The sequence below is a fragment of the Diaporthe citri genome (genome assembly GCF_014595645.1).
Source record: "Diaporthe citri strain NFHF-8-4 chromosome Unknown scaffold_3, whole genome shotgun sequence".
Lineage (NCBI taxonomy): Eukaryota > Fungi > Ascomycota > Sordariomycetes > Diaporthales > Diaporthaceae > Diaporthe > Diaporthe citri.
In genome coordinates, this window is record NW_025064848.1 from 4,817,503 (window position 1) to 4,841,144 (window position 23,642).

Genomic DNA, 23,642 nt, shown 5'->3' on the forward strand with positions numbered 1-23,642 from the left:
TGTGCTGGTGCTGGTGTTGGTGCTGGTGCGTGGCGGGCGACTAGGCACTAGAACAGTTTGATGGCTGCTCCTGTTGTGTTGCTGCTAGCAAAGCATTAAGCACGTGGGTGACTGGACCCTGCGATGAGAATGGGGGCCCACTGCTGTGGTAGCCTACACTCCACATTCCACGCGCCCCGCATCTTGGGCACACCACACCAGATCTTGGCCTAGACTACACACCACCGTGCAGTGCTCATTACACAGGCAAAGGCATATCATGCATGGGCCACGGGACAGTCAGATGATCTGATAAAAGCCTGTGTCGGTTCTATTCCAGACCAGCATCTAACCCGAATGCACCACGCTTACATGGCTGGCTTCGAGTGGCCTGCATGAACCGGATGACTGAATGACCTAGACTGACTCGGAGAGCCAGGTACCTTACCTGGGTAGGCAGCTCCCCAGCTGCATGGTGCTGGGTTGGGATGGTGCTGATGGGGAAGGAACGTGCAGAGGGGGACGGAAAGTGCAGCACCGCAACGTACCTCCTTCCTTCCTCACTGCCAGGTGGATGGCTGCATACCTATGCGTATTTGAAAAGTGTTTGAAAACATCCTCACCACGAAGAACAGACAGACAGCACGAGGACAGCCGCCAACGTGGCTCTGCCTCACCCGTGGGCGCCCCTGCCTGACCAGCCCAGCCCGGCCCGACTGGCAGACCTCACCACCTGCCAGCACCGTGTTTCACCAATTCGGGCCCCCCGTTTCGTCCCGGGTCCCGGCCTGCAGATACGGAGCCCGCACACCGGCAGTCGGCACACCTCTCAAACCAACATCATCGCACCCTCATCAGCTTCGCTCTTTCTCTCTTTCTCCCACCCACCCTTCCTTGGTTACTCGCCCGCCTGGGGCAGGGACCCACCACATGGGCATAGACCGGCCCCACTCCCAACGCCCCGGCCAGCCCCGGGCCATACTTATTACACTCACACTTCACTCACACACTCACAAGTGTGGGTATCGTCTGTTGGCGTGTAATCACATAAACCTCCAACCTCCGGCTCACAGTCCCGGCGCTGGCCCCGCTCCGTCCGCTTCTGGCCCGGGCCTCACCTCGTGGCCCGGCCATGTCCAGAAACACTCCATGCCCAACCACAGCCCCGAGTCTCCCCCCAGATACCGCCTGCTTCTCCAGCCCTGCCTGTCTGGAAGGGCGACGCCTCGATGGCTCCACCCTTGCCGTTCCTCTCCAGCCGTGTCGAGAACCGGCCGCCAATGAAACAGGAACAGTCTCTTGTCGGCCGCTTCTCCTTCTGGCTGCGAGCTGCAAAATCTCACCTCGAGGTCTAGGCTCGTCTCTGCCCTCCTGCTGTGCCGCCTCTGTCTTGTGTCGTCATGTCTTAAAACTTGACCTGGCCCTCTTTCCGCCGCATGGCTCTCTGCTACAAGCGTCAGAACTGCTGCCTATCGTTCTTTTCTTCTTTCACTTCTTCATTTTTTTTCTTCCTATTTGCCTATCACTTCCGCGCAGACAACCGTGTTGTGCTGTGTCACCACTCCAGAGCTTCCGTCGAAACTCCACATCTGACAGACAAGCGTCCTTCTCTTCGCCCACTCGTCTATGACACTCGCTGAACCCCTAGAAATCACAACATGAGGTCCTTCACGGCCAGGCGGCAAGCCGCCATCACAGCTCTAGCCTGTCTGCTCGCCCGCGGCAGAGCTACAAACCATGCTGGCGAGGGAGATGCCCCAGCCGCCAGCCCTCCTTTCCCGGTCCTACCAGTAGCTCAATCATCGGCCCAAGGCAAGTCCACCCTCTCCTAGTTTCTCACACGGGCAACGGACTAACATAGTCTCCCAAGTCATGTCCAGCCCGCCCGCGTTGAGCTATCCAGGGGCCAGCAGTAATCAGTCGTATCTCGCCCTGGGCATGGAGATGCCCATAATAGCCACCGCAGGCGCTGGCTCCACCGACAGCGCAGAGCTCATCTTCGTCTCGCCAGAGTCCTATCTGCTTTTCGTCCAGCAGGGCATGACGCTGGACGGCTCCACCCAGCTGAACATGAGCGGCGGCCTGCTGAGCTCCGCCGCCGACCCCTTCGTCTCGTTCGAGGAGCCGACCGGGCTCTTCTCCTCCATCTCATCCGCCACGTCGGGCTCGTCCTCAGGCTCATCCTCATCAGACATGCGCCTCCTCGCAGTCCTGCTCTACAGCCCGCCCACTGCCCAGCCTGGAACACCCGCCTTCAACTGGACCGCCTGGGCCGCGGACATGAGCGCCAACCCATCGTTGCGCATGGATTTTGACGTCCAGGACTTTGCGAGCCGCTCGGGGCTCGGCGAGCCCGTCGCCGCCGAGGTGCTGGTCGTCCAGGACGAGGTTACTACCCCCACCGACAACCCGGACGATAACTCGCAGAGCCTGGTCCCTGTCAGCACCATTATCCCAGCCAATGGGCAGGCGGAGTCTGGTGCCAGCGCCAGCGCCAGCGCGAGTGCCAGCGCGAGTGCCACGGGGGCTGGCGCCGCCGGTGCCACAAGTGCTGGGCAGTCGGGCGCGGCGGCGGCCGTCACTGGTGCTGCCGCATCCGGTGCGGCCAATGGCAGCCCTTCTGGTCTCGGTATGATGGGTCCCGGCGGCATGGCGACGGGCGGCGCTGGCGGATCCAGTCCGAGTAGTTCAGCCGCTGGGGCAAGTGGGACAGGTGCAGCTGCGGCTGACTCGGCAGGTCAGTCTGGCTCCGAGTCGAACGCCAGTAACGGTGATGGCGCCAGCCCAAGCGCCTCCGCAGCAGGAGGAAACGGGGCCGATGGGGCCGAGGGTGCTGGGGGTGCCAAGAACGGCGAGGGCAGTGGCGCCGGGGCAGGAGGAGAAGGGAGTGATACCGAGCAAGGCGGGGAAGGGAGCGGCGCTGAAAACGGACAAGGAGGCGATACTGAGAAGTCGGGAGCAGGCGGCGCCGGGGCGGGACAACAGGGTGATGATAACAAGGGAGAAGGGAGCGGCGCTGCAGAGGAAGGAAAAGACGGCAGTGGCGCCGCGGCGGGATCTAATAAGGGCGAAGGAAAAGGTAAGGGCGAGGGCTCTCAGGGCGAGGGCTCCTACGGAGAGGGCGCTCAGGCAGGAGGACAAGGCGATGCCGAGAAGGGAGAAGGAGGTGGCGCTGGGGGTAATAAAGACGGAGGAAAAGGCGCAGCTGGAGGGGCAGGCGCCGACGGCGCCGACGGTGAAGACGGATGTGACGCGGAAGACGAACAGGGTTCCGGGGCGGCAGGCGAAGCCGGCGCGAGCCCGTCTGCCGCGGCATCCGGCAGCAACAGCACCATGGCGTCCGCAACGGGCGGAGGAGGCGGCATGTCAGGTGAAGGGAACAAGAACGGCCTCCCGCTCATGGGCACCGGGGCGGCGAGCCCAGCAGGCATGGCTATGGCCTCCTCGGCCGGCGGCAAGATGGACTCCGCTTCAGCGCCCGAGATGACGGCGGCGGCGGGCATGGGTGACGAGGAAGACGACGACCTCTTCACGATCGGGTTCGACGTCGACGGCAAGTTCGGGACGACCATCACCGCCGAGCTGCCGTTCCGGGCCGCCCGCCGTACCGCCGCCGCGCAGGAGGGCGGCTGGACCATGACGCTCAAGACGGACGCGAGGCTCGCTCTGGGCGGCCTGATGCAAGCCACCGCCGTGTCGGCGAGCAACCCGGCACTTGAGACTGGCTTGTCCACCATGACGACGACGACGACGACGTCCTCCAGTAAGGGTGCACCGGCCGCTGCCACGGCGTCAGCCTCGAGTGCTGCCTCGGCCTCGACGAGCCTGTCCTCGACCGTCTGCCCATCCTCGGGGCTCCGCGTCTTTGGTCTGGCCTCTGTTTCGTTGCTTGTGTTAATGTTAGTGTGATAGTCCACTCCTCAGGGAAGTGGGTGTATTATGGCGTTCGGTTGATTTTTTGGTCGCTTCATCTTGTCTGGTGACGTTATTATCGTCGCAGGAGTCACGAAGGGGTATTGTGAGGCAGCTTTGCCTCATCCAGCACAGCAAGTCTGGATTCTTGGAGCCGTCGCGCTGTCATTGATACCGCTGTTGTTTTCGTACATGAGTTTTAAAGTTACAGTTAGAGAATAGAGTAACCCAGTCCTTCTTCACCTGCCGAGCAAGCCGACACCAACCTTCACACAGCGTCATTTCTGTGCTCGTTCACTTACAAGACTGTAATCTCCGACCCCCTTGTAACACCGAAACGCAGAATCGAACGCCGCGGGTATTCCCATCTATTGGTCCTTTCCCCGGGACCGTCATGCAAGCGCAATAAGAGTTTAACTTACGGGATAGGTCATTTCCCTTCCAGACCACCATTCTCTAAGCTGATTCAGGCAGCCACCAATGCGAACAAGGCAAACAAGGCAAAAGAAATACACCGGAGAAGAGAAAGAGGGAAAAGGCATCATTCTTGGGGTGTAAAGCCCAATCGGTATTCCACAAATAACTGACAAGACGTGCCTCTCATTTTCGTTTGGAGTAATCAATGGGGTGTCTCGAAGTTGAGTGGGATTTTGATGGGTATCATCGCTGAAAGAAAGCCGAAAAGATTTTGCCCCTCTTCCATGTGACATCCAACAGAAAACCAAAAACAAAACCAAAAAAAAAAAAAAAAAAAACCATAAAACTGCCGCATCGCTGTGATATGCATATACTCGTGCCGTCATAGGCTGGGACGCAGATTGTCGAACTCTAGAAGCCGCTTGTATTTGGGCTTCCCACGGTACCTTGGAGGGTCTGGTTGCGGTTCGTTGGGGCTCTGATGTTCATGATGGCTGCTAGAGTCTTGAAGTGTGCCAGTGACGGGTGCCTCGTGGTTGTCGTTGTAGAGAGGTTCATCGTGGCTGCCGGGAACGGGTTCCCCGTGCGTGCTGGAGACAGTTTCTTCCCGCGTACCGCCACCAAGCTCCTCGCACATGCTACCGACTGTTTCTTCGCGCGAGTCCTCATCGGTCTTCTCGTGTGTACCCGCGACAGGATCACCACGTGTGTCATCAAAGAACTGATCACTGGGATTTCCGCCGACAGGTTCCTTATATGCGCCATTGGAATGATTACCATGATTCCCGTCGACAGGTTCCGCATGCGTGCTATCGAAATGATTGTCACGGTTGCCGTCGGCATGTTCCTCGTGTGTGCCGTCGAGGAATTGATTATCGAGGTTACTGTCGACTGGTAGTCTTTGTGTGCCGTCAGGTGCTCCGCCGTGGGATGCGTTGACAGGTTCCTCGTGCGTACCATCGAGGAATTGGTTTTCGCAGTTGCCATCGCCGGATTTCCTATGCGCGCCTTTCATGGCTTCCTCACGTGATCCATTGGTAGGCTCCTCACACGTGCTACGGACAGTGCTCCCTTGGCTACCGTTGAGGGATTCGTTGTCCTCGTCATGGAAATCATTTGCACCAGTGGAGATGGTGGGTTCCCTTTTCACTTCGACCTCCTCTTCCGCCCCGCAGTCCTTGGCCTGGCGATCTTTTTGCAGTTCAACGTCCTCCTTGGGTTTTAAAATCTCCTCCTGCTTACTTCTGTTGTCCTTTCGTCTTTCAAATTCCTCAAAAAAAGACTTAAATCGTGATTGCGGCGGCGGCGGCTTCTCTGCGCGCCAGTAGTCGTCTGCTGCAGAGTACTATTTGTCACGCAGAATTCTTCTAGGATCAGTAATAAGCGTCTTGCCCGGTCTTGCCGTCTCGGGCGGCTCATCACCCCCGCGGCCTCTGATACGAGGTTCCTAGTCGGATGAGGGCAAAGGGCCTGATGATTTGTATGCCATGATATTGGTCTCGGGCGGTGAGTCCTCCTAGGAGAAACCGGGGTTCCCATTATCCGGCATCGCGTTGTCAGAGAGAGCAACCAGCAGCTGAGTCAGACATCTCTTGGTGGCTGCGTCGTCCCGAAGGACAGACGAGAACGTCGCATCGCGGAGAGGCTCTGGCAGACACTGACGGAGTGCCTCGCGCGCTCTCGCGTTGTCACTGAGCCTGCGCCTTGTTAGCTATGTGTGTCCACAGGATTGTAGAGAGAGTGTCACCGCCCCGCAAAAGTAGGACTGGCTACATACCGCAAGAAGCACCTGACGACATGCTTTAGCAGCCGGGCAGTCTGCTGCTCGACCAGCTGGCCAACCATGTTGCTAAGGACGGTGCCGACAGCGTAGAATCTCTCATAGGTGGCGCAGATGTAGTTCAGGCCATTGTCGTCAAGAAGGATCTTCTGCACGATGAAGATGGCGACTGTCTTGCTGAGCTCGGAGCCCGTCTCCATGATGCGCAGACAGAGAGGGATGATCTCGGTGGTCAACAGGAAGTTGATGACCTCTGACGAGTCATTCTTGACAAGGGCGCCAATGACACCGAGGCTGGTCAGGCGGAGGTACTCGAACGGGCGCGATTTGGACGTCGTGTTCAGGAAGGGATAGAGATAGAGGGGAATGTGAGCTGAGGGGGGACTGGTCAGTCGCTATTGCGCATAGGTTGGCGCGGGGGGCCAAGGTGTGGCAACATACCGTTGAGGAACAGTGTGCGGGTCTCGTTGTGGGAGGCCACGCACTGGAGAAGGGCCAGGGCGTTGCAGACCCTGTTGGAGGCGGCAGCGGTGAGCTGGGAGGGGTTGAGGAGGGTGTAGACAGATATGATCTCCTGGACCAGAGAGGTCATGACGCCGAAGGAATGCCACAGGATCAGCGCGAGCTCCGGGACCTGTTCCCGCTTCTTGCTGAGCTCAAGGAGGGCCTGCTCGCGCGAGTTCTCGTTGAGCAGGTCGGCAATGTACTGCATGGTGCGACGGTTGTCCTCGGTCATGTTGGGGTTGTCTGCAGAGGCGTCCTGGTGGACAGGATTCAGGGCGTTCGCATGGTTTGAGGAGGAGTTGATGCGACTGTAGTGGGCCTGCTGGGCGGCGGCGGCTGCTGCTGCTGCTTGTTGAGCTTGGGCATGCTGGTGGTGGGACTGGGCCGGGTGCATCCAGGGAGCGTCCTGTGGGAAGTGCTGATGGCCGTACATGGGGTGGTTGGGCATCATCTTGACTTGTGGGTGGTCTTCCGTCGTCGCGCCCCGCGACGCCGTGCTGTGGGAACGAGGGCGATTGAGTGTGGTGAGTGTGTCGATACTCGGTAGGAGAATACTGTGTGGTGGAAAAGAGCGGCAGGAGGGGCGTCGTCGCGCAGGGCAGAGGACGACTGGCGAATAGGTACGGATGGATCACTAGTGAGAGTATGGAGTACGGCGTGTTGAGCGCGTGTGAGGGCCGAAGATGATGCGATGAGAGTTCTGCGGGAGGATAGTGAGGATGCAAAGGGCTGGCTTGGGCTGGTCAAGGTTGGTTGCTGTCAATGTCAAGAGCCCTCGAAGTGAGCAACAGGAGCGAGCGAGGCAAAGCTCCAGGCCAGGGCCCAGATCACTGCGGCGGTGGGGAGCAAGATGTGGCCCGTGCGCACAGACTAGAGGCTGCCGCCGGCTGTGGGATGGTCGACCACACAAAGCAGTCTACCTAGGTACCCAGTACCTCTAGATGCATACCAATTTGGCAGTCGGCAGGTAGATCCAGACTGAATCTAGATATCTAGACTGGACTGTGTGTGGTGCTCTGATAAGCGCCCTGGTGTATCCCGAGGCGTACGGATGTATCTATCTTCCTCTGGGATAGCATCCTGTGGGATACCCTCCCATGAGATACCCTCTTTATGAGATACCCTCCCATGGAACAACCGAACTCTTCACATCACACACAAACTCTGCCACAGTCAGAGAGGAACTGTCCCCTGCGATTCATATTGACGCTACACCAGAACATTTGATTGTTACTCATCCCCAGAACAGTCCAGGGACTCACGGGCAAGCCGAGCGTTCCCCAGCATGTTCAGAAACGGGTTCAATGGGGAGGAAGAAAGCCTCAATGGCTGCCTCGTACCCTCCCGCACCGTCTCGAATCAGCTTGCGTCCATGTCGGCGCCGCTCTTCCTCGTCGCACACTGGAGCATCTGCTGGGAGTTCGTCGTGCCGGCCACTGCAATATGGGACAATTACTCGCCGGCCCCACAAACAGTCGCGCGTGCCTCTCCTGAACTCTACTATGAATATAATTGTTAACCCTCGGAATAGCAGGAACAAAGACGTATAGCGCCCGTGCACTCCCGTCAGTCGGCATCGAGAGCCACCGATTCGACGCCGCAAGGCCGTCGCTACTGCCAGTCTGCACGCTCATCCAGCACGCGGCGTCCACAGGTACCAGGCATGCCCACAAGCTCCCCGGCTTCTCGGCCTCCAGGTTCCGGCCGATGGACGAACGACCTTTCCTCAGCAGGAGCGAGGCCACGTAGGGGATCCGTCTGGCCCCACACGCGAGACCGCCCCAGCCTGCAGGTGCCTCACCCTGCTGGCGGGTCCTCTGCCCCGGCCGTCCGTGGCCACGACTCCACCGGTTGGATCACGGCAGAGCCTTAGTCGCCCCTGGTCGGAAGTTTTCGCGCCAGTACGGACCCGGCTTCTACCTCTTCCCATCTCTCCACGCGGCGGTTCCCGGGATCTTTGCGGCAGACAGCAGGGCACAGCCGGGTTGGCAACCGCCCAGCATTGCTCGTGGGGGCCCGGGGCATTCAATACCGGGCTTGTTGGGCCATACTCGGCGGGTTGATAGCCGCCATGGACGGCTAGCATGATGGGCCATGGTCGAGTTATCATGGCTGCCGTTACTACCATGGCTGCCATGGCTGTAGGGCGGACGAGCGACGACGGCAGTGTTCAGGCGGCCGGCCAGGGTCGGCTCTGCCAGAGTATTTGATGCAATGTTTTTGCTCCTGCATCGGCTGTACCTGCATGCGTAGGTACAGATCTGAGGCATTTTTTGCAGCGTGTATGGATACTGCGCAGCCTCACTCGGCACCGTTGGCAAACCACTCTTGCTTTGCTGACCATTACTGTGTGCCTTCTTCGCTGTCCATTCCGCGACTTGGCACTGCTCCATAGTATAGTCTCCGGGCCCAAGCAACGCGACCGTGTGATTCGCTGCCTGTGGCACGAGGAACAAGACCATCCAAAGGTTGCTGCCCATAGAGTGGATGGGAACAGGTCCAGTCCCAGATGCGGACATATGTGACCTGTAGGTCTCAGGCTCTACCTGCATCACAGCACTGCGGCTCTCAAGATTGAATACAAGATTCCGGTGACGAATTTGGCTTGGTATGTGGATTAAGCTCCAAAAAAGAATTCTCGCAGGGAGGGGCCAGGTGCCAAAGCTGTCCGTCCGTTCAGTGAGCTCCCAATTCTCCCCATTTCTGAAAATTCGCGGCCGCCTTTAGCCCAACTCTGGACGACCGGACCACACCAAAACCACAAGATTAAGGCCAATGATGCTTTTTTCAGCAGTTTCTCGGGGCTAGCCAGTACCGTTTCGACTACTTAGTGAGCCGAATGGATACCTTGAAGGCCTGCGGGTTTAAAGCCTTCGCTTCCCCAGCTTTACACCGCTGATCGACCCTCTTCCTGATATCGATCAATCACTCACTCACTCACTTGATCCCTCAATCAAGCAAATAGTCAGCCTCTCTTTCCAGGTTTCGCTATAGCCAGAGGCCATCGGAGTAGAGTACACACCGACACTCATTTTCATCTTATGACTGCGGCATGAACCCGGTCCCACGCCAAAGCGGCAACAGTCAACCCAAGTTTCAACCTCAATCAATGAAGTCATAATGGACACCACGCAACCAAAGGGAAGGCTGAAGGCCTTCTTCAAGCATGCCACCATTCGCATCTCATCAACCAAGGACCACGGGTTCCCGAATGATTCCGCCTCAACCCACAGTATCGACGACGACGGCAGATCTCAAAGGTCTTCGATCAGTGGCAAGAAGGACAGCAAGCTGAGGAGGATTGGCCGTGGAATCCGAGAATGGAGATCAAAAAGGAAGAGGTTGCGCGGAGACACACAGCAAAGAACATCGTTTGCCCTGGAAGGAAAGAGCTTTTCGTCGTCTGAGGCGAGCCTGCCGGAGGGATCATTCGAGGACGAGGATTTCTCAGACGAGGACGAACTGGTCAACCGGTTAGGGGACCACGCCCCCGAGGCAAGCGAGGCGTGGCGGAGGGAAGCTCCGGACGAAAAGTTGCCATGCGAGATAATTCATGAGGAGGTCGCCGTGAGACAAAGCGCAAGGGAGCATGTCACATCAAAGGCAATTGAGCGTCAGACCCAGTCAGGGAAGGAGGAGACCCTTCCACAGACGTCCATAACGCTCCCACCGCCTCCACCCATCTACAGCTCATTAGTGTTGCCGGACCTGGCCCCACGCGACGGGAACCTCAAACCCAAGGGCATCGTCTTCAGACGAGACAGGAAGGGGGCCTCTGACTTTGCCCAGAGAACGCTGAGCAGCGAGCCTGCACTATGGACAGATGCTTCTCACAGGCCGGTGGGGCTTAAAAGCTGCGACCCCGAGCATCATGGAGGAATCGCAGTGGCCCAGAAGCTTGACCAGCGGTGGACGGTGCATTCCGCATACACCAGCGGGGTCACAGACAGCATGCAGCTCGAGTCGCTCGCCATCCTCATGGCCCTTCAGATGGCCGCCCAGGAAAAGGGATCAGGCACACTCGGGGAAGGCACGGTCTACATATGCAGTGACAGTGACTTCTCCCTGCAGTATATAGAAAAGGGCCTAATCCGGCTCTCTGAGCAGCTCGATCGGTGGGAAGTCTCCCGCTTCAGCGATTACCACCGCCCAGAGAAGAACCTGGCGGCCGAGATCGGCAGGAGGATCCTGAAGCAATACTACGAGTTGCGCAGGCTCGGAGCTTGGGTCGAACTCCATTGGGTCCCGGCCCATTCTGGGGTGCCAGGAAACGAGATCGCTGACAGAGTGGCCATGCTGTCGCGCTGGTGGCTCGCAAAGGTGGCCCCTCGCCCTGCACAGGGCACTGGCTTGGTGATGCCGTTGAAGGTGCTGACCTTCGACGAGCCGTGGACGAGATACTGCCCCCACAAGGGGCAGCCGCAATACAGCACGTACATGGCACTGCAGCTCCTCGAGGAAACCAAGAATTTGCATGTTGTCATTTCGACCAAGGCTATCGGACCCGCAACCCGCAACACGGCAATTGTTGGTCCAGATGGTTTGGCCCTACAGCCCGCATCCAAGAGCACTTGCCGGCTTTTCCAGCCTCCCTCTGCTCACCCCTTCCCACAGGAGGGAATCCCACAGAAGGTTATCCCACTGGAGGGTATCTCACAAGAGAGTATCGCACAGGAGATTATCCCAGAGGATATTGTCCCAGAGGAGGTTGTCCCAGAGGAGAGTATCCCATTGGAGGATATCCCACTGGAGGTTGTCCCACTGGAGGTTGTCCCACTGGAGGTTGTCCCACTGGAGGTTGTCCCACTGGAGGTTGTCTCAGAGGAGGGTATCCCAGAGGAGGTTGTCCCAGAGGAGATTATCCCAGAATATGGAGAGGCCAAGGGACCCATACCCCAACCACCACCACTGTCCCCCCAGCCGAAGGTTCGAAGAGAGAAGCAGAGCAAGAAGAGGCCAGCGGCATTTGAAAATTTGCTTTGTGTCCACTGTTGGCACAAGGGTCATCTGATCCACCAATGCTTTGAAAAGTTCCCAGAGCAGAAGGTGGCATTCCCGCAAAGGTATGCTCGCTACGTCGGGCGCCCGCGGCTCGAGAAGGTGATTCCAGGGGCATTCCACAACATAGCCCGGCTGCATCCGCAGCTGATGCCCCAAGCGATCCACGGCCAGGACTCCAGGTGCATGGTCGGCCGGGTCGGGATCTCGCCGCACCTCAGATGGAAGTACCGTTGGGATGAGGCACAGGCCGCCGCCCAGCTGGACTACCGGTAGGGTTTGTATTTTTCCTGGAAGACGGGGCTTCCTCAGCTGGAAAAAAAATGGACAGTGTGCCCAGACCTCCTTCCCTGCGCGTCGTGGGTGTTGCTTCCTACGTCCTTGCAGACAAAGTCGAAGTCATGTATGACAGACCGCACATGGCTTGGAGACCTCATGAGAGGGGTATGCATCATTTATTAGCACTGGCTATGTGAAGACGGCATGGGCGCTTCAGGTTACAAAGATACCACTTCAAGAATGAGGAAGAAAAACCTGAAATTACGTGATTACATATTAATCCTACAGCTTTGTGACAACGCAGAGGTATCCTCGCATCCCAAAGGAGAGTATCCTGCCAGAGATCAAGATGGTGTCCCACAGGAGGTTATCCCACAGGAGATGGCCCCCATAGGAGGCTGTGCTTGCTTGTGGGCAAAGGACAAATAGATCCAAAGGTGTAGATGCATCGCCACTCTGAATTGCATTAGTGATCCCTCTACTGTCCTCTCGGGAGATGCCTATTAAAAGTACTACATGCCCATGTGCAAGCAAAACAAAACAAAGCACTGCTGGTGCCGTGCTGCGTTGTGCCAAGCTGTGCTATGCCGTGCCGCTCCTGCTCTCGTTTGCACCAACCCTCCTGACGCCCGGTGGCATGCAAGGAGCAGGAGACCACCCTCTTATTGTATCTGAAGTTGAATATCTACCGCGCCATTTTCGGGCCCGGTGGGGAAGAAAGGGAAAAAAAGAAGAAGACCCCGAGCGAGTGCTGCTGGATGCATGAGTCGTTGCCAAATCGTACCGCTTCCCTTCTTTCTATAACACATTGCGTTTGCTGGTTCGTCATAAAGCGCCCCTCCCTGCCTGTCTGTCCCGCCTCTTTACAGCGACCGCGGTGCGTTGCCTGATCGCTACGGCCTATGCCGCCTCTCTATCATAGCCGGAGTTCCCTTAGTATCTGATCTGCCATGTTCTTGAATTGCCACGTGTTGCCAGTCATGCGCTTGAACTGGATACCATGCAAGCTGATCATTGGTACCTTGACAATGAAAATCTCAAACTCGAGAACCATGTTTCCGCCTAGGTCGTCCTGTACTCGCGTCGTCGTCTCTCCCGGAGGGGCTCTTGACGGGCCCCCGGTGTCCCGCGAATTATCAATGTCTGAGACATCCGAGTTGCTGCTGCTCCGGTCCTCCCGGGCCCTGCCTGGAGTCCTAGGCGTGTTGGGCTGGCCCCCTTCTAGTACGTCGCGCACGTCATCTGCCCGCTCGCCCCGGAGACCGAAACTAAAGCGTCTCCTGTGGCCGGGGAGTTGATTGGGACTGTTGGGCGGGTCGACCTTCTTCAGGTCTATGCTGGGTGAGTGAATACAACGGAAGCCGCCCCGAATCTCGCTATAGTCTACGCCAAGTTGCTTAAGCACCCGTTTGATGTCTGCCCGTATCTCAGGTACGGGCCTTGTCGAGGTCGTGCTGACGCTGAACAGACCCTTCAAGAAAACAGGCTTTGCGAGGCTTGGGTTGTCGTGGCGTTCGTCGTTGGACAGGCCGCTCTGGTCGCCGAGCTCAGCGTCCGTTTCCTCCGGCACGTTCAGCTCCCGCTGCTCCTCACGACGGGCGCGCCGCGCTTGAATGCTCTCGCGCCTCGCGTGGCCCAGAGACTTGGCCCTCATGGAGACAGACCGCGAGGCGGCGTTGCCCCTGCCCTCAGCTTGTGGTTTCGGCCTTTCCATGGACTGGTCCGAGCCGCTCGTGGGTGGTGGCTCTTTGCCCTCGGTGTCTGTCGTCGATCCATGCGATGCCATGGCCCGCCTTCTGCGGAATTCTGCAGAGTTGACACTGGTAGATCGCCCGAGGACCTTCTTCTGGCCTTGCACATTAGCACCCGCAGACAGCGGCGGGCTCAGCAACTCGCTGTGTTGGGGCTGGCTGCTGCCCGAGCGCAGCCGGGAGCTTGATCCATCTTCCTTGTCACGCCTCGAACGCCTGATGCTGAAGGATTTCCGAGGTGGTATACCCGGCACGGGCGGCTGTTCGGATGGGGAATGGACGTGGACTTGTGGCGGGTGCGACCGATCCTTCTCCGGCCTTTCGCCATCCCTTGGCCGTCTCCTCGTGGAGAACCTCCTGAGGATGCCAGCTGCTGCGCTCTCCTTCTTTTCAGGCCTGTCCGCTGGTGCTTGTGCCTCTGGGCCGAGGGCAGCCTTTGGCGACAGAAGCGCCTTGTCAGGCACATCGTCTTCTCCATGTGTCCGCGCTCGCGGCCTTGATCTCCCGCCGGTAGCCTTCTCGCCCGGCATCTCGTATGCCGAGGCATTTGTGTGGGCCTCCTGTGGCGGCGCTATCTCTGGGACGGGGTCTTTTTCCCTTTGAGCCGGAGGTTGTTGCGTTGCCATGGTCGGCACGACATCAACCCTCTCCCGGTCCTGCTTCTCCCTGACCAAGTAGTAGATGGAGAGCAGCGGGCTGAAGGCGTTAAGGGGATCGTTCCCAAGTGCGAGGGCCTCGCTGCTCGGTGCAGTCAACGTGTCCCTGCTGGTGATGGAATTGCGCCGCTTATAGAAGTCGAACATGCCCCTCTTCTTGTCACCATCCTTGGACGGTTGGGGCAGGTCCTTTTCCTGCTGGTAGAGACGGACACCGCGTTGGTATTCCTCCGACTCGATCAAGCGCGTAAGCTGCGCCTTGATGACTTCGGGCGGTCCAAAGTTGAAACCAGTCATGGCGTTTATGACTTCCGGGTCCAGTGGCAGGGTGAGAGGCTCACGGCGAGGCAGGAAATTGTCGGGCGGGCTGCTGTAGCCCTTGTTTATCCAAGGGTGTGCCATGACCTCAGCCATGGTGGCTCGTTGTTTGGGATCCGTGACCAGCATCCGGGAAAGCAAGTTCTTACACTCTGTAGGCACGAATTGTGTCAGCCGGGTGTATCAGCGTGGGGTGTCGATATTGGGAAATCTTACCGCTTGACAGCCAGTTGGGATAATCCACGAGACCTTTCTTGATCTTGGCGTGGAGCGCGGGCATGCTCTGGTCGTCAAAGGGGACCTTCCCGCAAACGAGAACATACAAGACAATACCAAAGCTCCACACGTCGACCTCGGGGCCGGTGTATGCCCTGGCCTGGAGGAGCTCTGGGGCGGCGAAGTACAAGCTACCGCAAAAGGTCTTGAGGTGGCCACGCGGAGAGAACAGGTTGCTCAGGCCAAAGTCGATGATTTTGATGTCACCGATCTTGCTGATGAGGATGTTCTCGATCTTTAGGTCTCGATGGACAATACTGTTCCGGTGGCAATAGTCGAGGGCACTAGCGATCTGACGGCTGAACTTGCGAGCCTGTTTCTCCTTGAGCTTCCCGTGGGAGATGATATAGTCCAGCATCTGGCCGCCGTTGACATATTCGAACAGCATGTACCAGTGGTAGTTGGTCCTGACAACATCCCGCAAGCCGCACACGTAAGGGTGGTTGAGTAGGGTGACTATGGCAGCCTCTCGCGCGGTGCGGATCTCCTTGCCCTGCTCGTTACGCTCCTTGTCTGCCCGGCTGTGGTGTCCATCGTCGGTAACACCCCTGGGGATGATCTTGCACGCGACCTGGAGGGTTGTCGGCAAATGTTAGCACGGGCTTCCAAGACGGGTTGTGTCGCGGGGTGGTTGGCACACTTACCTGCTCGTTGCTGTCCTCCTTTTTTGCCAGCTTGACCTTGCCCATGCTGCCAGCGCCGATTGTCTTGCCCAGGATCCATTTCCCCGATTGTGTCGGTATTGTGGTGCGAGACCTGGCCTTGGGCTGGCCTGAAGACCGAGGGTCGGCAGAGGAGGGAACGGCAGCAGGGCCGGTGTTGTGTGCAACGGTGGTCGCCATGGCTGCTGCAGGGCGAGGTTGTGGGGGGTGAGAGGGCGGATGCTGGCTGGCGCGAGGGTGCGGACGAGAGGATGACAGTGACGGGTCGGCCCTGGTGGCGGAGAGGGCTCTGTCCCTCTCTCTGCTGGTGCTTCTCGGGTGTTGGTGGGCTAGGCGTGTCCGCTCATGCTCATGCTCGTGTTGTGAATTGGGCAAGACGGGAGGTTCTCTGTGCTTGCTCGGGTAGGAATGGGAATGGGTGGCCGAGGGGGCGCGATTGGGAGTGGCAGAGGAGTTGTGGTTCTGGGCCTGGGCCGCCCGGGGGGGGGGGTTACGGCAGCAGCAGCAGCAGCAACAACAGCAACGACAGGGCCAAAAGCAGGGCCAGGGACAGGGACAGGCACGGAGGTACCGTGGCGGGAGCGGCTGGGCTGGAAGGTGGTGGAGGTGGAGGCTGCTGTGGACTGGTTGCGAGATGGAGATGAAGGGTCTTTTGGATGGGCGTAGGCGTGGCGGTTGGGGTCGAGTTGAGGCCGTTGTGGATCAGGGAGAGGAGCGTTGGAGCCGGGCGAAATTGCTGCTATCATTTGGGGGCGTTAAGGGGATCCGTACAAGAACGGGCTGGGCTGCCGGCGATGGGGAACTTGGCGACTGACAGGAGAGAGCGCAGAGCAGCTGTACAGGGACCTATCCTGGAATAGCGTGGTGTTGAGTTGTACTGTGATGGGCAGGGCAGCCCATGGACAGCAAGCGAGGGCCAGAGCAATTGTATACCTAAGCAGGTTGTATGAATGTGAGCAGCGCAGGGACTTTGTTTCTTTGTGCGTTGCGACACGCTGTCGCCCTCGCTGTGCCTGTCGCCGTCGAATTGCAAGGTCACCGTCGCTGTCACCGTCGGCTTGCTGCTGTCAACGTCACGGTGCTCGCCTACTCGTGCCGCACATGCGGTGGTGCAGCCTGTAGGTAGTCCAGGGTAGCCCAGGTCCTCGCAGGGCAGGATTGTGTTCCGGTCAGGTCGACCACATATGCACGACAGATGGAAACTAGCAGGTAGGTACCTAGGTAGGCAGATAGATGGTCTAGGTACGCCTGCTCTGTACCTAGTCTAGCAATTACTAGGTACTCTGAAGTGGTCCGGGTACTGTGAAAAAATGCAGTGCAGCGCAGAACAGAGCAGCAAGCAAGCAAATGAGTCGGGCGCGGCGTGAAAGCAGGCCGCGTGGGTGGAGACACTATGGGGGAATGGGGGAAACAATGGAAGGGAGGGAGGCTGGTCTGGTACTGTGACAGGGCTGCGGGAGCAGGTTGCGGGAGCTTAATGGAACTGAACTGGGACGGGAGGAAACGGTGGGGGATCCGGTTCCAGGTTGGGGAGGCACGCAGCAAAAAGAAAGTTCAGCAGAACCCTGTGGCGGTCTCTTGTCTCGGTCCTTTTGCTCTGGTTGTTCTGGTTGTCCTGCTTGTCACCCCTACTCCGTGTCATTCCAGGCACAGCGTGCTGGGCCCGGACAGCTGGCAGTGCGATGCTATAGGTTGTACACACGACCTAGGTAATTCCGGAGCATCGATGCTGTGTTTTATTAGTCTGTCAGGCCGATTGTTGGGCTCGCCATTGCAATCTGACTGCATTACGCTGTGTACGGGACGGCTGGGGTCAAACCTGACAACCGGGAACCCATCACGGCAGGTTTTGCATGGTCCTTATCACTGGATTGTTGTAGCAAACGGTTGCCTCGAGATTTTCCCTACTCAAAATGCAGCCTACACACAGTTGACTTGTGCTCATCAGACAGCACCAGGTCCCTCCCTCCTGCGTCTGCTGACGTTGCCACATCATCTCCCACGATCCTCCCTCGATCTCACCGCACAATTACCAAGTACGCCACGGCACAGCACTAGAATATAGTAAAGAAGGGATTGGTGGGCAGGTCTGATCCCGCGCGCTCACGATGTCTAACACCAGGATGAATGTACATGTACAAGTACTTGTGCCTCCACGTGTGCCCTCCAGTACGTAGATGTTAGTAGCGTACAGGTGGTGAGGCCAAGTCGTGCATGCAGTTGAGAAGACACCGGGCATGAAAGGGTAGAATATCTACTTGAAGTACACGCTGTAATTATATTTTTGGAGGCCTTTGAATACACTGCAGCATACGTGTTTCTACAGTGGACATGCATCCGCAATGGGTATCTGCAGTACCTCGTTGGAGTTAAGCATGTTTCCATATTTTCGGATGAACCCGCTATGCTGAGCTTGGCCCAGTTTGGCTTGGCTGCTGTGACCCTTCCTGAGAGCTGGCTGGCCGGCTGGACGCCTGACAGGGCCGATCGAACGCTGACTGCGCGGTTGATCAGCCTTGCCTGCGGGGGAACGGGGGGACAGAACTGCACAAGTACTGATACATGCCCAGAGCACACAGACATGAACAAGCACGAAGGCCGCCCCGCACGTCCCAATCAGCTACCTAGGTCCTGGACGGGCCAGGCCCCGAACCCTGACAACCTCGGGGCTTAACACATGCAGACCCGGTTGTCAGTGGGAGCTGCTCCATCCGCGCTCGTTCAGGCCTGCGGTTGAGCTTCACCAGACCCCGATCTACCTATCCCAATACCAGACACTGCTTGCCCACCTTCTATCGCGCACACCCACCTCTTCTTTCCCGGACCGGGTCTACGCGCTCACCAACAGGCCCCCGCCGCCCAGAGATCCCCTCCCCGGCGAGCTCCCACAAGGCTCTCCACATGTCCTACAAGCGGACGCGCGCGCAATACGAGGCCGATCTCCAAAAATTACAGTCCCCCTACGTCGCCTTTGGTACGCCGCTGCCGCCCTTGGACCCTGACGTCCGTGACGATGGCTCCTACGTCCCCGTCTGGAAGCAGGAGGTGAGGGACGAGAGGGGCAGGAAGCGCCTGCATGGCGCCTTTACTGGCGGCTGGAGCGCTGGGTAAGCCGACTCACCACCAAAGCACCGAGTCGCATTGCTGATCCTCGTGTGCGCGATAGCTACTTCAACACCGTAGGGTCCAAGGAGGGATGGGCGCCCTCAACCTTTGTCTCGTCGCGATCCAGCCGCCGCAAGGACGACAAGTCTGTCGCCAGCCAGCGACCTGAGGACTTCATGGATGAAGAGGACCTCGCCGATGCCCAGGAATCCGAGAAGCTACACACTTCGCACGCCTTTGCTGGCCTGGGCGCAGCAGACACCGACGCCAGCCGCTCAGGAGGGCTGGCCGGTCTGTTGCACGTACAGGGCGAGACCATGGGCACGAAATTGCTCAAGAAGATGGGCTGGAAAGATGGCCAGGGAGTTGGGCCCAAGATCCGTAGGAAGGCAGAGCTTGGTATGGCGACCAACCCGGGATCGGAGGGCACGGGAGAGACTTACCTGTTTGCGCCGGAGAATGCTCCCATGATACAACTTGTCCGCAAGACCGACCGCATGGGGCTTGGATATGACGGGGAATCAAGGCTTACGCCACTGGCATCATCGCGGCTGGGCCTGCCTGCACAGTCCGACGACGAAGATAACGACGACCAAGGCCTCAGCCTCAGCCGCCCTAGGCTGTCAGCCTCCAAGAGCAACAAGACGAAGGAATCCAAAGCCCGCGGAGGGATTGGCATGGGGGTGCTGAACGAGACTGGCTCTGACGACGAAGACCCGTACGAGATGGGGCCGCAGATATCGTACAACAGGGTCATTGGAGGTAGCAAGAACCTCAAGAAAAAGAAGGATACGAACTCCACCCCAGCGAACCCAGCTCTGAAATCCAAACCAGTTTTCGTGCCAAGACGAAAGGCCGTGGTAAAAGCGGCCCTCGGCAGCGTACGGAAGTGTCACGATGGTTGGCCACCTTTGGAAGGATTTGTTCTGGGTCAAGAGCCGGATCCTCTGATATCTATGATCAACGCCGACGGCAAGTATCTACCACCAGAGATACCGGCAGATTGGAAGTCGAGCAAAGATCCCGAGGCCACCCAAGACGCGTCGCACTACAAATCAACGACCGATGCTGCAAAGGCCTCTCAACTGAACCCGTTGAGCCGAGCCGATATACTGGGAGAGAAGCAACTACCGGGAAAGTCTGTCTTTGATTTCTTGTCCGTGTCTGCTAGAGACCGCCTAGCGGCGGCGACCGGGAAGACGGACCTGCCGGCAGCCAAAGGTGAGATCCCGGAAGGCTACGCACTGTCGGAGGAGGAGAAGCGACGCAATGTGTTGGAGCGAATACCAGAACTGGACAAGCAGAGTGCCTTGGGCGCCATGATGAGGGGGGCGGCGGGCGGCGGGCCGTATGGAGACAACGAGGAGAAGCGATCTCGCTACAGGGGCTATCTCGAGCTGCAAGCTGGCTTGAGGGGCGAGCCGCCCAGCAAGACGGCCAAGATGACGGATGATGAGTGGATACAAGAGTTCCATGAGTTCTACAACGTTGCCAGGATATTTCGGCCAATGACTGGGTCCATGGCCTCCAGGTTTACCACTTCGTCGTCTTCCACCCTGGCAAGCGGCACCGACGGAAAGGCTGGAGACACTGGCCTGCTCTCCAAGCCGCCATCCAAACCAGAGGACCCAGCTGAGGCGGCAGCCAAGATGGGCATGTACGGACATATGACGCGATCCATTCGTGATTTCTATCCGACACGGCTGCTGTGCAAGCGATTCAATGTCAAGCCGCCGGCACACGTCCAAGCTGAAGCAGACGCGGACGCCACAGAAGTGCAGAGACCTGCCGGACCTACACCTATGCGTGGAATGATCCAAGGCAGCTTGGTAAAGGCTCCCACGACGGCGCCGGGCGACCACCAAGCACAACCCACCGGGCCGTGGAAGCAGGAGGTTGTGGTAGATAGTAACAGGAATGAGGCATTGGAGGCTAATCGGGCCGGCGAGGAGGTGTTCAAGGCTGTCTTTGGCGACAGCAGCGACGAAGAAGGCTAGGACGGCCCCTCAGAAATAAAACAAAAACAAATCACCACATGTGGCTTCTCGTCCATCGCGTGATGCTAGAAAAGAGCTACTATCCTCTAGCCGTCTTCTCGCGGCACGGTCTGAGAGCTGTTGGGCCACGACATGCACTGGATACATGTTGCTGGCAAACGCACCAAACCCCAGGTGCTCAACGTTCGTTTGCTGCAGGCTTGGAACTCTGACTTGCTGACAATTACGACAACATCATTAGAGACAAATAAACCACCAGAATGACCTGCAGCCTTTTCAGCGTTGTAGTCTCTGTCCAGGTCCGCCGGCAATACTCCATAGGATTGGACAGTACACGTGCTTCGTGCCAGGGTGGTGCTGAGCCGTAGAGCCTGAGCAGCAGGTACCTAGGTATCTAGGTATCGTGCCTGAGCCGGGGAGGCCCCTCTCCAGGGCTACCATTGCCGCCAGGGGGCAGCCGGGCTCGCTCGCCAGGGCCGTGGCATGCGAAGATGCAGAGCTGGGGCGTCTTGCCTGATTTGGCACTCGCTTACTGCAACTTTGGACCTTCATCTCTCGTTCATTTCGATCCGACTTAAGCGCAATTCGACCACACCAGTCTTCAATCTGCCCTCGTCAGTCCTCCGTCCGATGCGTGCCGTCGTTTGATCGTGTACACCAAAGGTCGCCGGTGTCGTTTGCTAGCAGTCTTGTCTCGCCGTGGTGCCTCATCCTCTATCGCCCAATCCTCCCTCCTCACCAAGCAGACCCCGCCGACCGGCCAGCCCGTCTCGTCAATCAATCAGTCACCTCCTGATGCTCTAGCCGCGCACCCTGCTGTCCAGCACCCGCCGCCGACCGACGACGAAGCTGCCAATATCCCCAGATCAACAGCACAAGACGGAGCCCAGTACCGTCTCCACATCAGCCAAATTGTCAGCACCACAGGAACCCAGTCGGGGACGTTCCGTGTCTGCTGGGTCAAGCCATTCGAGACGAGTCGTCGACGAAGCCCTGCTAGGACACGACGATCCCACAGCCAGACGCAGCCAGGAGAGCCTCTGCGGCCCAGGCCCAGCACCACTCGATCCTCCTGCACCATCAACACCACCAGCTGCCGCCGCCGACAGCATCGTCCGCTCCACCCACGGCCCAGGGGCAAGACCGCAGCCTCCGCCGCCCCAGTACCCTGCCTCTGAGGCATCTCGCCCGACTGCTACGTCGCTCGTTTCTCACCGGACCGCACCTCCGCCTTTCTCCTCCCTCTTTGCCAGCTTTCCGCCGCCGGACCAACACAGCCCTGCTTCTGTGCTCGAGACCGACGATCCCTCTGGCTCTGCCGTAGCTCCTTCCGACCTCTTCGACCCGGAACCCGCCCAGGGCGACAAATCCCCTGCCCCTGCCTACGAGCCGCCGGCTGCATCAAGCTCCTCGGAACCGCCCAACACCTACCAGGAGACCCTCGCCGAGACCAAACGCGCCCTCCCCCAAGACACCAAGGGCGAGAGTAGCTCGCGCCCAAAGGACGACGACGCCGAACCACCACCAGCCTACGCGGAGGGTTACAGCCCCCTCCAGTCCTTCACATACCTGATGGCTGCTGCAGGAGGAGCCTCGAGTATCATTACTCAGGTGCAACAGGGCGGACCGCCCATCAATACCATTGGAGGTGAGAAAACGTTGGACTGGCTTGCTGGGGCACAATCACTGACGTGACAAACGAAAGATGTCGGCGCCGACGAGACTATAACCATGGACCTTAGGTACGTTCAGCCCCGCTTTTTGTGTGGTCTTTAGACGCGTCAGGAAGTCGAGGCTAATGCGCAGTATCAGGGGTACACGGTTTGTTCTCTCCCGCGATGAGCTCCTGACGCTCCCCGAGTTTGTCCTGCTGTCCCTTTTCCCCAACGGGCTCTTCCCTGAAGGGCACATGGGCGGCTCGACCGACGGCGACGCCATTCAAGTCGATGTTAGTTGTTGCTACACTCAGCCCCTTTCGCGATGACTTCGGGAGATAGTGTGAAACTGACGCCGTTGCCACGTCCCCCAGTATGACCCGGAATCTCTACAGTACATGCTTGAGTTTTTCCGCAAGGTTGCCTCGTCGATCCCAGCTGAGTCGTCACCACCACCATCGCAAGATGGCGATGCGCTGCCCATCGAGCCGCTGGGTGGCGCAGGGCGTGATGACTCGTCAAAGAGGGCAGGCATCATTGTACTGCGCGAGGACCTCGACTTCTATGTCATCCCGCCCAAGGCAGATATCCAGCAGCCGGAGATGATCGAAGTGAAAAGGGCCGCGGCCAGGGCGCTCTTGAAGCAGGACGGCATCTTCTCCGGGCTGAAGCGAAGCGACGAACCCGGGACTACAGAGGCTCATTTGATTGAGATGTTGACAGCGGGGTATGTGTCTGGAGCCTTTACGGATTCCTTCGCGCTCAACTTCCCTTTAGCAGCATTCCCCGACTGACAGCGTGATACAGTGGTTTTAATCACGATGACCAATGGGGACACCGAGCAGGCGAGCCTAACAAGGCCGTTGTCTGCAGTCTCGCTCTAGCAAGGCTCCGCAGTGACATCCGTGGTAACGAAATGGGCAACAACGCCGTGGGCATGGCACAGAAGCTGTTGCTTTTCTGGCGGAAGCCGGCCAGGAGATGTTGGTGGGAAGGCGTGGAGCTCGACAACGTCGAGGGTGTGGAGGGGAAGCTCAAGGTGTGGATCCGACGAGTCTGGACGCTGGAGATGAGTGTCATCGGTCTGCGGTGATTTCTGGACTGTGAGAGTGAGCGTTCAAAAGAAGAGCATGAAGCGTTCTGATCGTTTGTGGAATAGCACGGGGGGGTGGGGGAGCATGCAGGGGCCTGGCGAGCCTTTGCTTTTCAGATACCAACAACGTATATAATTGGGCTCGACAGCCTGTGTGGGAGTGGCGGACTGTTCCTTTTCTTTCTTCTAAAGTCATGGTCAAGAGCATAACACGGATACCATATTCTGTTCTTCGCATATTTCTTTGCGCATGTGCTACC

At 58.3% G+C, this 23,642-nt stretch overlaps 7 protein-coding genes across 7 annotated transcripts; 5 read left to right on the top strand and 2 right to left on the bottom strand.

Annotated features, from left to right (window-relative positions):
* Positions 1-1,851: 1,851 nt before the first annotated feature.
* INS49_008838 (uncharacterized protein) lies at positions 1,852-3,888 on the top strand (the record flags this gene model as incomplete). Its single annotated transcript, XM_043169575.1, has 1 exon — positions 1,852-3,888. The coding sequence occupies one exon, from the start codon at positions 1,852-1,854 to the stop codon at positions 3,886-3,888; it is 2,037 nt and encodes a 678-aa protein (XP_043027255.1).
* Positions 3,889-4,690: 802 nt separating this feature from the next.
* On the bottom strand, positions 4,691-7,043 carry INS49_008839 (uncharacterized protein; the record flags this gene model as incomplete). The annotated part of the gene is made up of 4 exons (XM_043169576.1): positions 4,691-5,643; positions 5,836-6,005; positions 6,086-6,461; positions 6,530-7,043. 4 exons carry the CDS (start codon positions 7,041-7,043, stop codon positions 4,691-4,693), a joined length of 2,013 nt encoding a protein of 670 aa, XP_043027256.1.
* An 834-nt stretch (positions 7,044-7,877) lies between these two features.
* INS49_008840 (uncharacterized protein) lies at positions 7,878-8,341 on the top strand (the record flags this gene model as incomplete). The annotated part of the gene is made up of 2 exons (XM_043169577.1): positions 7,878-8,073; positions 8,127-8,341. The coding sequence occupies 2 exons, from the start codon at positions 7,878-7,880 to the stop codon at positions 8,339-8,341; spliced, it is 411 nt and encodes a 136-aa protein (XP_043027257.1).
* Positions 8,342-9,712: 1,371 nt separating this feature from the next.
* Positions 9,713-11,866, top strand: INS49_008841 (uncharacterized protein; the record flags this gene model as incomplete). Its single annotated transcript, XM_043169578.1, has 1 exon — positions 9,713-11,866. One exon carries the CDS (start codon positions 9,713-9,715, stop codon positions 11,864-11,866), a length of 2,154 nt encoding a protein of 717 aa, XP_043027258.1.
* A 919-nt stretch (positions 11,867-12,785) lies between these two features.
* Positions 12,786-15,712, bottom strand: INS49_008842 (uncharacterized protein; the record flags this gene model as incomplete). The annotated part of the gene is made up of 3 exons (XM_043169579.1): positions 12,786-14,746; positions 14,811-15,441; positions 15,515-15,712. The coding sequence occupies 3 exons, from the start codon at positions 15,710-15,712 to the stop codon at positions 12,786-12,788; spliced, it is 2,790 nt and encodes a 929-aa protein (XP_043027259.1).
* Positions 15,713-18,433: 2,721 nt separating this feature from the next.
* INS49_008843 (uncharacterized protein) lies at positions 18,434-20,634 on the top strand (the record flags this gene model as incomplete). The annotated part of the gene is made up of 2 exons (XM_043169580.1): positions 18,434-18,639; positions 18,699-20,634. The coding sequence occupies 2 exons, from the start codon at positions 18,434-18,436 to the stop codon at positions 20,632-20,634; spliced, it is 2,142 nt and encodes a 713-aa protein (XP_043027260.1).
* Positions 20,635-21,264: 630 nt separating this feature from the next.
* Positions 21,265-23,382, top strand: INS49_008844 (uncharacterized protein; the record flags this gene model as incomplete). Its single annotated transcript, XM_043169581.1, has 6 exons — positions 21,265-21,276; positions 21,439-22,282; positions 22,340-22,376; positions 22,447-22,582; positions 22,664-23,016; positions 23,163-23,382. 6 exons carry the CDS (start codon positions 21,265-21,267, stop codon positions 23,380-23,382), a joined length of 1,602 nt encoding a protein of 533 aa, XP_043027261.1.
* Between the last annotated feature and the right edge of the window lie 260 nt (positions 23,383-23,642).